A 15,249-nucleotide genomic window follows, 5' to 3' on the forward strand; every position below is an offset into this window, starting at 1 on the left:
CAAGGAAAGAAAAAACAAAACCCCCAAACTACAAAAAGAAACTTACACATTTGACCATGTAGAGGCTGCTTCTTTCAGGATTCATAAAAGACATGAAGGTGGAACTTCATAGAAGATGGAAGTTCTCCATCTTCCTAATCATGTAGGGTCTTCCAGATCCATCAAGTCAGTGTTCCTGTAAGAAACATCCTAATTCTTCTGGAGGAGGATACTTGAAGCCACACATCTAAACCATGTCAAGCTGCATTAAAGCAGCACTACATACACTCATATTGCCTGAGAAGAGACTTCCTAGAATTATACAGTATTTTCTAGTTTTCAAAGCAAAAACTGTTTCAATCACCACACGTAAATCCCAGTATAGGACATCTTTAGACAGGACTTTGGTAGGTCTTAAGATACTCATGCAAAAACAAAAACAATTGCCCCCATGTAGAAAAAAATGAATGTTTATAGCGTGGCTCCTGGTCATTCTGAAGTGACCAGATAAATAATTCAAAGTTTTATGCATCTCATGAAAAGCAGTCCTGACATTCTGAGTCAGAAATGCTCAGTGTAAGGACCTAAAAAGTCAGGATGGACTTGGGGGGGGGACGGGGACTCAAAGGAAAGACTACTTTGGTGGGTTTAGAAATAGAAGCCTTAAAAACAGGTTATTGTGTTAAATTGAAATGGTGATCAGAGAACTGATGTGATTATAAAAGAAGTCCTAAACCCAAAGGAGATGCAAAGGAAATAATTAGAAATTGAAGCAATCTTTATTTTAAAACCGCCTGAGAAACTACAATAGAAGCCCAAAAATGGCATGATAAAATAATAATCCTCTAAGATCAAATGAAGCAATTGCTCACTGAACTTCTCTCACTTTGAACTTGCATTAAAGCAGCTGGCCAGGTTTTCCCAATTTCACCTGTGGCTTATTAGAATTACCATCTCACTTGTCTTCATTATTGCAAACCACCCACTTTGAAAACTGCTTCTTGGATGGTAATCTTAACAAAATACACAATGCTGTAAAATTGTAAATTAGGTATTTCCTGAACTCTGTTTTCCCACTAAATGAAGAACTACAAATGGTTAGGAAGCCCCAAATCTTTTCTGTTATCTACACTCATGTATAGTGCTGAAAACCTAAGCCTGCCAGAAAAATACTTGAAGAGATTGAATGTTCAGAGAATAAACTCTGCACAAAAGTGTAAGAGCTCAAGGAAGGAAGACTGGGGGTCTACCACTGCTCACCTACATAGGAAATTTAACAGTATTTTCAGAATTTCAGAAAAAGAATTCAGATTATGTTTAGAATTTGCCTTATAAAGAGCCTCTGCGGGTCAGACCATCACATAATTACAGAAACACATAACCACAGGCTACGCAAAACACAACAAATGTGTGCCCACACACAAAGGCACAAAAGAAACAATTTGGAAAGGAAAATTCCATTCAAAACCATATAGATGAGGCTTCCAGTGATTTGGTCTTGGCAGTCCTGGGGTAACAGCTAGACTTGATGATATTAAAGGTCTTTTCCAGCCTAGTTGATTCTGTGATTCTATTAGTTTACTGCCAAACCTATGCATACACGTAGGAATCATCACAACCACAGAAAGAGCGGATGGGACAATTCACAGAGCTGCTTGCTGCTAGGATTTCATCATGAAGAAAAATAAAACCTGTCAGTCAATTGCAAACAAACTCAGAAAATACAATGAGAAGAAATGAGAGACCCCTGAAAGCACATTCACCTCAGGACACAAACTGCTGCAGACTTCTATCTAGTTTACCAACATCCCATATAATTTTGATTCCAACTGTAACACTAAGGTCTCATTAGCTCAGTGTTTTTAACCTGCTGCTCTGGTACAGAATCATAGAATCACAGAATCGTTAGGGTTGGAAAGGACCTTAAGATCATCTAGTTCCAACCCCGTGCCGTGGGCAGGGACACCTTACGCTAAATCATATCACCCAAGGCCTTGTCCAACCTGGTCTTGAACACTGCCAGGGATGGAGCATTCACAACCTCCCTGGGCAACCTATTCCAGTGCCTCATAGAACCATTAAAGTTGGAAAAGACAAAAGATCATGTCCAACCACTAACAAAATACTGTCAAGTCCACCACTAAACCAGGTCTCTAAGTGCCACATCTACACAACTTTTAAACACCTTCAGTGATGGTGACTCCACAACTTCCCTGGGCAGCCTGCTCCAAGGCTCGACAACCCTTTTGGTACAGATATTTTTCCCAATATCCAATCTAAACCTCCCCTGGTACAACTTCAGGCCATATTCTCTTGTCTTATCAATTGCTATTTCAGAGAACAGATCAACACCCACCTCCTTTCAGGTAGTTGTAGAAAGCAGTAAGGTCCCTGCTGTATGACAGAGTGTATGACAGAATTAACACAGCACTACTATGTTAACAGTATCTGAAGTAATTATTTCTAAGAAAAAGAGACTTCTATTAGTGAGACAACAGCAGTTCAATCTTCCTGATTGAATTTAGGTAAACTAAGTGTTAATCAAAGTTCAAAACCTGGTGTTTGAAGCTATCGCTTAAAAAGGTTTCTGTCTTGCACAAATATTTGCAAAGACTTCTGTGAACACAACTAGTTCAATGTCTTCAGCTTTCAAGTCCTGTGTTAAGGTACAGGCATTTGTCAAGAAATTAGCTCTACAGCCCTGCTTTCTGCTCAGCTTCTCTGACCTTCAACATTTCAGTAACCTTTGCCTTATATAACGACTCTTTTCCATGCACAGATGCAGAAATAAATTGCACTTCTATTACTGCATACTTATAAATAAATAAAATGGATATTTTGAGCCAAGGCAAGTGATAATCTTAAACTCTCTTTTCAAATTGCTAGTAATACTAACAAAGATGGGGGGGCAGAGGGAGGAAAATCAAGTAATCCAGTAAGCCTTAAGACACCATTCACAGTGTAAGTTAATACAGCAAGTGTTTAATTCTGGATTGGTTTCAACATATTCAATATTATCAGCTGGCAACCTTCTTGCCAGAAAATTATTAAGAGGTCATCCAAGTTTGAGACTATGCTCCAATGCTGCACAGACACCAGCCTACAGGGAGAAGCCACAGAGCAAGTTACAGGATGCACAAGGAATTAACAGGATTATGTTGCACTTTAGCAATCATCATAGCAGCTTCAGAAGGTAGTGCTGGCAGCCTCTGAGGTAGCTGGAGCAAAAGAAGCACCTATATCATTTCAGGATTATAAAAGCCCTAATTTGCTTAGGAAGAAAAAAAATCCAAATAAAATTGGACGGTATTCCTTCTCAGAAATATGACTAAGTATAACATACCTTCACAAATTAAAAAAAAAGAAATTATAGTCTGATTTTGCTTTAAATAATGTATGTACGTGTTAATCTAATTAATATGCATTTTCTTTGCAGTCATTTATGAACAGTTCTGGAAGGTAAAACAAGATTACTCAATCTTAATTAAAAATCCAAATAAATTGCAGCAGCATAATCAATACAAGTTACATTATTTAAATTAAGCAGAATTTAATTAAAAGCATTCACATTAAATTTATTCTCTTTGGATTCAAAGTCTTTCCAAATCAAACGTTTGTAACAATTCTATAAGCATCACAGCAGTCACTAAATCTTCACATTATTTTAAATAAGCCATAATGTGCTAGACATATCACTTTTATGACTCAAAATACTGATTCTGTCACATGCTGGAGTTTAGCAACAAAGCCAAAGGAAGAAAAATCCACTCTCCCAGCTGATTCTGTACAAAATGCACTACACTACCATTCCCCTTTCGATTATGGCAATTACTGTTATACACAGTAACTGAATGGTTTATCGAACTTATCACCTCTTTTCTCCTGCAAGACTAGCACTGGGAGAGTACACAGCGGAAGAGCTGTCTCACAGGAAATGTGAATCTGCCTACAAAAAACAGATGTAGCACTTCCCATACAGTTGAAGAGCCAAAAAGACACAGGAGACCCACTGGCAGTCGCTTACGCTAAAATTCTGACTGAAAATAAACAAAACTTGCTTTGTTTTTAGAGATGCTGAATTACACTAGTAATTCGGTGCTGTGCTCAGCACCTTCCAAAAGTCAGAAATAAATATGTTTGCTTAGCTGTAGAGCCCTGTCAAAATGGATTTATGCCAAAGTACCTTAAATAAATCAAAACACATTCTTGCATTACAAAATTAGCATTTAACTTATACAGGTCAAAAATGTTGTAAGAACACATTTTCTGGTATTAATTTCCATATTTTAGCCAGACAAAGACATGAAATTTAAGAGCATAACACATTTACAAAGTTTTCTTCATGTGAATAAAACCACTCTGACCGAATTCTTATTGTACACCAGCTAAAGCAAAGACCTCATAATTTTCAGTATCAGATTCAATAACTACAAGATTTATAACATGGAGGGGCAGTTTCCTTTAAGATGTCTGGCAGAGTAGGTCTGGAAGATGAAGCAACTAATAAACAGTTTGTCAGCGCTACAAATGGAAAGAGGGGAAAGCCCTTCTGAAGTACTGCAGAGATTGATTCAGCCACAGCCACAAGAGGACCATGCCAGATTTTACTCCTTTCTTGGCAGAAGGCCCTATAATAAGGAAGAAATAACGAAGATATAAGAGGAGACTGACATATTCTGAAGAATGTATGCAATGTTATTTTAAGATGACAAGACAAAATAATACACATCTTGGAACTCGCCATTACATCAATGACGAAATCCTCCCAGGTTCTGACACATACTAAAAGTTTAAAAACAAAAATTTATTAAGCCCTTTCTGATATATTTCTAAGCTCATGATCAGAGCTCACATAAGAGCTTATATGATTTAAGCACTATGATCCAAGGTTCGAAGCACCTCTCTTCTGAAGACAGGCTGAAAGAGTTGGGCTTTTTCAGCCTGGAGAAGAGAAGGCTTCAGGAATACCTTAGAACAGCTTCCAGCGCCTAAAGGGGACCTATAGAAAACCTGTAGAGGGACTTTTTACAAGGGCACGCAGTGACAGGACAAAGGGGAACGGCCTGAAGCTGACAGAGTGGAGATTTAGATTAGGTATTAGGAAGAAGTTCTTTACTATGAGGGAGTGATTCAGCCATCAGAAACTGGTAAATATTATCAACAAGCTTGCATCTTTTTATTCTCACAGGCCCTGGTTTTGTTTTCCATATACAACTACTGCTTTATTAAGGCACCAGCAATTACATTTTATTTAATTATGCAAAATACAGACCTTTAATAACAAGATGGAGGATGGCTTGACTGACAAACTAGTTCCTCTTTTCTTACCAAACTCAGTAAGAACTTTAATTTAAATGTGCCCGCTACAGCTTTAAGGAACACCTCAAGATCTCCTCTCCAGGAAGATTTTAAAGGCCCAACCACCTCAAATTCTCATTGTACTTTCTCCACTGAAAAAATGTCCAATGTACAGTACAATGTTGCTATACTGAAGCCCAGTCTAAAACTTAACCATATTATTCTTTTCTATATTTTCCAACTAAATCCTTCAAATTTTTGCACCAATTAAACTATTTCACTTTTAAGACCCTACTTCTTTTTATTTGGAGTATTAAACTACACTTGAGACCACTCCTTGTAGGAGATTAAATTCATCATGCAGGCAGGTACTTTTTTGATATTAACTTTTTTGCACACAAGTGAAAAATATTAATCCCCTATAGTCAACCCTAATCAAGTAACAAAAAGCACAAAAATCGTCTTTCTATCTCAGTCTCTTAAAGCCGTCAGTTTTCTAAAGGGCCACACTTTCTAAGAGCCTCAGCAACCTATGCTCATTTTTATTTCACTGTTCCTTCTCTCTCCATTTCACAAGTCTTCTTGCATATTTTCCACAAACACTTCTTTTTGGCTAGCAGAATGTCTGAAGTTGACTTGGAAATAATTACTATGTTATAGATTTATTATGTTAGTCATACCAAGTAGCTTAATACTGTCTTATAAGCAGCTCCTCTACAGGGGATTTTGAGGGTCTTTTGATGGTATCTTTCCATTTTTGAGTAAATTTTTACAGTCTCTCTCGATTCATTGGAAACAGAAAAACAGGCATTAAAAAGAAACAAAAGAAAATTACAGTAACTGAACTACATTTCTCCTCTAGGTATATCACAGATTTATCCCCACAGCACTTACAACAATGATCAAAACACTCAGACCTCTCTGTCTTCTTTACACACTGGGACTGTTCTTAACATTTGAAAAGGCCACCAAAATACAACACCTACTGACCTGTATTAAGGTATTCAGAAGAACTGAAATAATTTAACTGGCATGGGCTGGCAAATCCAGACATAAGCACAGTGACATCAATAGAAAAAGTTTTTATTTTTCATTCATATTTTAGCTGAGAATTTCAAACTGGACTGCCCCATAGAAGCAGATACTGTAACTCCATAAAGCAATCCATCTTTTTATATACATACATGTAGATATATATTAGCAACAAACTTCAGGTGAAAAATATTCCCTCAGGATCCCAAGCATGTGGGAGGTCATGTGGCAAAAGTAAAAACCAAGCGATTTTGTTGTTAAGATCTAGAAGTTAGCAATTGATCTGATGAGGTCGAGTCTAAATTAGCTACAGAGAACAAAGTCTTCATTGAATTTATCTGGTTATATTTGTATTAAACCTAGAAAAGAATGAAATAACTTACTTCACTCTAAGAATGTACACAAGGTCTTGCAATCAACTATATACAGTAGTGCACTTTATCTACAACATCAATACACCTTTTTCTTCAGTGTTAATACTGTAACTACATTATGAGGTGACTATATATATCCTCAGAGAAAGATGACATCTTCAAGGTGATTGATTCTACCTTTTCTGACAACAACGTGAAAGTGGTTAATCCTTCAGGCAGAGGGATAAACCTTAAAAACTGAATACAAACGCACTAGCACCAAGGTCTTAATTCAACTTGTTTTGCTAGAAAACATTTCAGCAAATTATTTCAAGATATACCTCAATAACCTCCTTTTTGTAAAGCATACCAGTATGTTTTATTGTGGGTTTTATCTAAACCCAAACCAGGACAAGTTATACAGTTCACTTAAGATCCTTTTCAAGAATTTTAAACCTCAAGACTTTTTAACTAGTAGCAAACAAGCAAGACCTAATCACTCAAGTGATTAACAAGCAGAGTGGGGACACTAAATCTGCAGCTGAGGCATGCTATATGTTCAGCTCCTTTTTCACATATTTGGTAGCTACACAGCTCATAGACTAGAAGTACGACCTGCACTTTATTTATCCTGGTATAGTTATCTCAGGATGTGGGTATATCATTTAATCTTCTTCATTCAAACAAGCATTCTGTACTGCTCATACTAAGGCAAGGATTTTGAATTGTTTATATATTGTTTATATATGTTTCATTTACAAGTGTTTTCGGTGTAAAATGAAGGAATATGCCATGCGTGTTTCAAATCTATCAACATTTATTCTTCATTTTTACATAATATTCCACATAGAAAATCAGAGAGAAAACTGCAAGTACCTGTTTATCTCCACAGTATGCTTGGCCTGAGCCAAAACAGTGATTCCAGTACCAACTGTAGGAGTGATTCATCTCCAGTAGGGGTGAACCAGGTAGAAGGTCCCAGCAGAAGATACATAGGTTAACTGAGTGAAAATCATCTTGCAAAACTTTATCTCTACATGCAGAAGGGGGAAAGGGATGGAGGTAGGGAACAAGAACATCTGAGTTCCAGACAACGTCAGAGAACAACAGAAACTGCAAGGAAGAAATATCAGCACAATCATTTCCAGTATCCTAAGACCATACTTCCTTCTGGTGGCACCAAATTACATGAAATCCATGAAGCAGAAGCATTTCTCACTCTTCCAATACTAGTCCTAATGGAGTACATTGCAACATCTAGGAACAGAAATACCTCCTATAGATGTATTATGAAATTTCTAATGGCTCGAACTCAAGAGTCAAATGGTTGCAAAACAATTAGTAGTAACAACAACAGTAAAGTTGGGGGAGAGTTTGGTTTATGAGAAGGAAGGTTGAGGGTGGTAGTTTTAAGGGAACTGAGCCCTAATACTTAAATTATATTTTTGCATATTGGGCAAGGTTGCCTTCCAGTGTCAAAATAGAAAGTTATTCTGGCAAGGCTGGAGAACTGACTTCCTCTTAAGAGTATGAGAAAGAGGTAAGTTTCCTAAGACTAGTTTTACTTACACAAACGGTATAAGTAAGAGAATACAATGACAGATGGGTCACTTCAATTGCCCAGACATGCAGTGACACCTGAACCACTTTCTGGCATCTGTGACATTTGCCTGAGACAGAAACATCCATGCATAACCTTTGTCACATGCTCTGCAGCATCACACAGAAAAGAAGTTAGGCTAGGTACAGATGGAAAAGATTCATGAGAACCCACACTGACCTTCAGAACTACAGATTACTCAAGATAACAACAGTACCTGCACACAGAGTAGCACAGACTGTGAAAACATAAAAGCACAATCATACGACTTTTTGGATTATGAAAACTTACAACCAGTTGCGCTGGTACCGCTTGGAAAATGGGAAGGTAAAAAAAAAAACAACAATGGAACATAATTCTCTTTTGCCTTTACAGGCAAAAATATCCTGATTATCACTATTTCTTTCTAATCCCAAAACCTTAAAAGTTCCAAATTCAAGATGCTGCTGTGCTAGAAGTCCACAAGTTATTGCCCACTAGGAGACAGACAATCTGCTGCTATTCTCAAGAAATGCTGAGTTTGGGGTGTAAGAACCAAGCATGAGCAGTATATGATGGCAGTAGTAAAGTGGGCAAAAATAAAAGCTAAGGAACAGATCAAGATTAAAGAAATAAAGAAAAAATAAAAGCTAACATTCCATGACAACTACAGAGATGAGAGTGGCAGTTGATTATGAAGTGAAATGTCAACATGCAAAATGCATAGGATTTTCTTTGAAGTGGTGTATGAATACCAGGACCACAAATGAAAAGCATGTCTGGTTCTGGATCTTTGTAAGATGCCATCAGCAGCCAAGTCAACGATACAAGGTGACTAACTAGTATTTCCAGCAAGTAAAAACATTAATTTGTACATCTTGAATGAAGCTGCTATCATTGCAGACTGGTATCAGATGTATCAACAATGTGGTGTTTAGAAAAAAAATAATACTAACAACAACAATACAAAAAGATGTTTCCTTGAAAGCAGTACTCACTTTAAACCAATAACATAAGCTGATATAAGAACCACTCACCAGCTTATGAACAGAGCTACTTCTGACATTCAGTACTAAAACACTGCTGCAGGAGTAGCAAGTTACTTTTCAAGTCTAGGCCTTTAAATCAGTCACCCACATTTAAAAAACAAAATAATGATGATGGTACAAGTGAGCTTTAAACTGACAAATAACACTGTATTGTACAAAACCAACCTAAACATAATCCTCCTTGAAAAAAATATTACCTCAATAAATTCTGAGAGATGGAAAACTGCTTTTGTGTGGTAAGTATAATTTCTTTTCTGAAAACAATTATTTAAGTGATACATACTGTCTCTAAATATACATTTTATAATAAAATATATTGTTTGGATATCATAAGCTGGACATGGCTATCCTCAATACAATGACTTCTTGTACCCAAAAGAATCAGGATACTAAATAATTTTTCTTCCCTTTGAAACAATCATAACTGCTTGAGGCTGCTGCAGCACAAAAACAAAGTATCTTCACAAAGGTCTCAAAACAGTCAAGCTGAAAATCTAAGCCAAAGTTTCATTTAACAGCCTGTCAGTTTTTTGATGTGAAGCTAATGAATGCAGTGGCAAACAAATCCATCAAACCTAACATCAAAACAACTGCACTTCATCCCACCAAAAGGAAAAATACAACCTGCAGGCCACCACTTTGATTTAACCTATCCACAGAAATATGTTGCTAAGCAGTTACCACTGCAAAATGCATGAGTAATTACCAAACTAATTTTCTGAAAGAGAGCAATAATACTTAAGTAGCTCAAGTTTCACAAAGAAAAGGTTGGTTGACTTCTCAGGTTCTATGTCTCAGCTAAACAACAAAAAAGCCTTCCAACATCTGAAAACAAATCACATCCTAAAAGAAGCTGCAATACAAAAGAATCATTATAATGACTAGTAAAATCACCTAGTGTGACTCTATCCATGACAGAAGACAGTAAAATTCACATACATTTATACTGAGTGAAAGTCACCAACTGGTGTCACAAAACAGAGTGAGCAATGGCAGCAGTATACAAAAATGCCAGTGCTTTCTCTGAAAGCTGTTGGAAGTATAGGCACCCATTTTGGCAAGGAGTGACGGAGAGTTGTGAGAGAACCTGACAAAAGGATCTGGAAAATTAATGGATAGGGACATTTCGGGATTTAAACAGTAACAAGATGAAAATGGGACAACAGAAACTAAAATAACCACCACTACATAAAGAATTAGAGACCCCTGACCAAACCTGCTTACATAACCAATCTCCTCTACATTTCCTACACAGGACCTCTACCTCAACCCAGTTCCCTGTTCTATGAACTACTTCTCCTACCAACCTTAGGTGGGAACATGCAGCCCAGAAACTCTACATAAGGTGAAAAGATGTGGGTTTTGGAGGAATTCCCTGTAATTAGGAACTGATCTGCCAACATGTAAGTTTTGCAAACATATGCAAACCAGCAGCAAGGAAAAAGAGGAATTCTAAGAGAGAAGATGGAAAAAGAACAAAAAACTAAAAAGAAAAAAAAAAAAAAAGGAAGCCTTTACACAATGACACAAAAAATTATTAAAAATCTAAATGTTTCCAATTCTCAGGATCAAATTTGAGTGCATAAAGTTCCTATCTATCAAAGCTAAAATTTGGACAGATGAAAATCATAACAGAACACCAGTTTTGACACCTGTAAAGTGAGAGGTCTTGCACTGATACCCTTGTATGAGGGCAACATTTGCACTCTTTAGAAATAACAATTATAATAGACAAAAAATTAAAATTAATAAACATAGATGATCCACAGATTTGCTGTTGAGGCACAGAGCATCCTCTCCTGCAGCTAATGAAAATAGTAATGCAAGATTATTCTCAAACTAGAGAAGTGTCTTTTATCCAGTCGCTTCAGAGGGATTTTTATTTCATTCGACATAAAAGAATTAACGTGCAAATATTTCTATTCGCAATTCTGAGAACTGAACATCACCCTTTATTCACAAGTTACCTCCTCAACACAAATCAAAGTAGATACTTACAACACATACAAGCTCCTTGCCACTGGCTCATCTGCTTTACCAAAGTCCACTGGAGTAAGGAAACTCAAAACACATTTCATGAAGCTACACATTTCCAGCCTACTCAAATAAGTGTAGGCTCCATTAGAAAAAAATGAAAAATGAAGCCTGAAGAAATATCCTATCTGCCCCTATTTTGTACTTTTTTTTTTTCCCAGAAAAAAAATTCCCAGAAAAAAAAAATAGCATTCAACTAATGGAAGTTACAGTGTGATGATAATTAAGAATATCTAGTGTGAGGTGTCCCTGCCCATGGCATGGGGGTTGGAACTTGATCTTAGGGTCCTTTCCAACCCTAACTACCCTATGACTCTATGACCTTATCTAAAGTTCAGAGTACCTCTCATCCTCACAGAATATAACAAATCCAACTAAAGTAATCATGAGCTGAGCACTACCTACTTCTGATTCGTTAAGTCCTGCCATTATTGAGTATCAGCACTTCACCAGCATCCCTGTTCACAACATCCATTTGTCAGTTATCTTCAGCAGAACATGACTAGTTTGTTCCTTTCACCAGCATCTCCTATTTATCCTCCTGTGTGGTCTTGCCAGTTTCAAAAGACAGCAAAATCCACACAGAAATCTACTGTTCCTCTTCTGGAGTAGAGCGACCTTTAGTACATATGCTATTTCTCCATTTCTGGCTTTCTGGGGTGTTTTGGGGTTGTTTTGGAAATTTGTTTGTTTTTTAAATCTACTTTTTACTTCTCCTTAATTCTGTCCAGAAGTGAGAACAAAGCTCAAAGCAGCAGGCAAGTTGTCACAAAGAGCACACTGGAGGTATCATCTTTAACACCATCTCATTTCATGAAGAAAAACAGTATCACACAGCCTAAATGTCTACTACAACTTTAATGGAAATCCTTGCTGGATTTTTTTTCTGAAGTTAATGAAGATTGACTATTGACTGTACTTCAGGATTTTTTCTTCTTCTAAGGCACAAATTCAGCAATTAGAAACTATTCTCTAAAAATAAAAGTGTTCCTGTAGGAAGACAATCAATCAGTCATCGGTATACCACATTCTCTAAGGAGAATACAGCAACAAACCTAGACATTGCTGTATTATGCTGACACAGGCAATTTCTGCAGTACAATACAGGGGAACTACGGAATTCAAAATAACTTTTTCAATTCTTGCACATACCACATAAAGAAATAAAAGACGAGTCAAGTACGACGTCAGTACTCTGACAAATGGGAATGCAAGCCTGTGGTGGTTTGGTTTGCTTTTTTTTTTATTCTTTATGTGAAACTACCAAAGATGAGGAAAAAAAACTGCTAAAATATCAGTATTCTTTGAGCACAGAGTCCTCTTACCTTTTAATTTCATACTTTCAGGAAGTTTCCTGAGGTTATGATAAAGCTGTCTTCACAGCTATCCTCATGCGCTTCTAGAGTGACACTATAATTAAGAAACCGCACCAAATTTGCAGTAATTCCATAACTTGTGTGCCCCTTCAAAGTGTCATATAATTGCAATTTAACAACAGATAACCATAATCCTTTCTCTCTGTGGCTGAACCCAGGACATCTACTTTAATTTCTTTTGCTATTTATGCACAACTATGCTTTCATGTGCAATAACCACAGAGCACAGAATTCAGCATCCTAAAATGAAAGTTTTAACCATATATTAAAGAATTTTGACTAAATGAAACAGTATTTAGAGCGCATATACCAAGACCTCTTAGCTAAAAATTCAGAATTTCAGAAGGACCTTTGAAGTGGTGTAAAGGAATAAAATGTCATTAGCTTTAAAAAAATAACTTCTAACTCCACTGAGTTTAAATGTGACAAAGTCTATGGTGTAATACAATAACTGAGAGGCACACTGGAGGCATAAAAAATTTAATAGTTTGTACCAGGGCCAAATGGTAGACCATATTTTTTTAAATATTAGAAATATGAAGCTTGTACACTGAAAGGATGTAGCTGTAGGCACCACTACGCTTTTTGCTACATCTGAAGATAAAGTTTGCCATTCTTGAAGTTCAGCTAAACCAATTAGCAGAGTTGCAGAACAGTCATACCTACCAACAGCCATACTTGCCAGTGTTACCTGCCACAATTAATGCCTGTCTGTACTTATATTCCTATCAATTTTATTTTATTGTACTACCTATAGAAATTCAAATCTATAAAATACATAGGGTATTTTTTAATTAAATTTACAGTCAACACCTTATCTGTTGACTATTAAAACACGATTTTCCCATTAAAGGTAAAGACCAATGTGAACATGTTAGATGCATACTAATGTTTTCAATACTTTCAGCATTGTCAGTGTATGCATACAGAGGCGGATGACTCCTTCCCTTTTAAGCATATTCAACCTCACAACAATAATCAGAAATGCCTTGAATCATAAATTTCCATTATTTAAGAACTTTCTCATGGTCTTCCAATCCTAAGCTTTTAGTAAGAGTACATTATTATCACTTGTTAAACCTGCACATCTAATTTTACATTTTATTCCACAACATCTTATTCCTAATATATTAAGCAAATCACTACTGGAAAGGGTTTCTTTCTTTCTTTCAGTAACAAACAAGTCAATGCAAAGAAAGTCTCTGACTTTAACATTCTGGAAGCATACTAACCAAGACTTATATAAGCTGTAACACTGAGAAAAATCACAAAATACTGAAAAACAGTAACAAACTTGTGGTGAAAAAATTGCACACTTTCTAGATTTCTGTATGTACTCACACGACGTATATAAAAAGAAGCAAAAAAAAAAAAGCATGCCACATAACAAAATTTTAATCTAGGTTTAAAAGCCGAATTCAGTTGTCTTCACATATGCTAACCTCAGTATATATATGTAGTTTCAACCTAAAAATATCCATAAATAGATATAGGTTTCAAGAACAATATATACATCACGCTGGAAACAAAACTCACTAGTGAGAGGAATACACATTGCTGGAAGTATAACACCCACCATAAAAAGAACAACTATAAATAACAATTCAATGGCAATATAAAGCATTACCTGATCTAAAAGTTCTCCCTCTTTCATCGGCTTTGATAGATTGTCACAAAGAAATACCCAGAGGAAAGATTCCCTTGCGTGTCAATTTTCTGCAACATGACTTACCAGTTTTGCTGCTTTTCCATAATCAATCCATCTGAAGGTGGCAAAGTTTGTTGACTCTGCACAGTTAAAACCATGGTTAAATCCTGCATGGTATCCATATGGGAAAGTGATCATAAATTCTCCTGCCTCTTGTGTAACCTACAGCAAAAAACAAAAAAAATTTCCAGGTGAACCACATTACAAAATCGTTTCTGTTCCTAAAGCAATGAAAACTATATCTGCCTTTGCAATTACCTAGAAAGATTTTTTTTTTTTTTTTCACGCAGCTGCAATGTAAGAAGGAACAGTATAATTGAGACAAATACTGGTGTTACTTTACGAATTTAAAAAATACAAAAAGCTAACCTTGGAGCACAGGTTCACTAGTAATAAAACCTGAAAGTACAGCAAACTATAAAAAACAGTGCAAAGAATATACCGATCTTCCTGCCTGAAAGGAAGCAGAGACAGTCTGGACCAAACTGCCGAATTATCATCCCTAAATACTAGTATGAATTAATTGCTGATGAAATTATTCCATTCACCACCCTGAAGGCGTTTCACTTGGAAAGACTGCAGAGAGACCCTTCTCTCCCATACTCACCCATTCAAAAACTATGATTTGAAGACCTGTGACAGCGGGCCTGATTTGCCTTTTGAATTACTACTGATGATCAAGCATAAAGTAAAAGAAGCTCCAAGTTTATGAGCCTTAACAGTTAAAGAGAACAAGGTTGTCTGTCCCAAAGGAACACACTGGATACATTTGGATCCCCACAGGTAGGATCATTAAATCATTTCTCATAGGAAAGGAAAAAGAATGAATGGCAATTGCCCT

At 36.5% G+C, this 15,249-nt stretch overlaps 1 protein-coding gene across 1 annotated transcript in view; it reads right to left on the minus strand.

Annotated features, from left to right (window-relative positions):
* LOC130600642 (lysine-specific demethylase 4C-like) overlaps positions 1-15,249 on the minus strand; it is a gene marked incomplete at its 3' end in the record, with an annotated part of 188,239 nt that overhangs the window by 160,419 nt on the left and 12,571 nt on the right. The window contains exon 3 of the mRNA XM_057412125.1: positions 14,433-14,570. Within this exon, the coding sequence (XP_057268108.1) occupies positions 14,433-14,570 (138 nt within the window). The remainder of the gene's footprint in view (positions 1-14,432; positions 14,571-15,249) is intronic.

This window comes from Pezoporus wallicus, unplaced genomic scaffold, assembly GCF_028554395.1.
Source record: "Pezoporus wallicus isolate ANWC-B61680 ecotype Strahan unplaced genomic scaffold, APGP_CSIRO_Pwel_v1 contig_8119, whole genome shotgun sequence".
NCBI lineage: Eukaryota > Metazoa > Chordata > Aves > Psittaciformes > Psittacidae > Pezoporus > Pezoporus wallicus.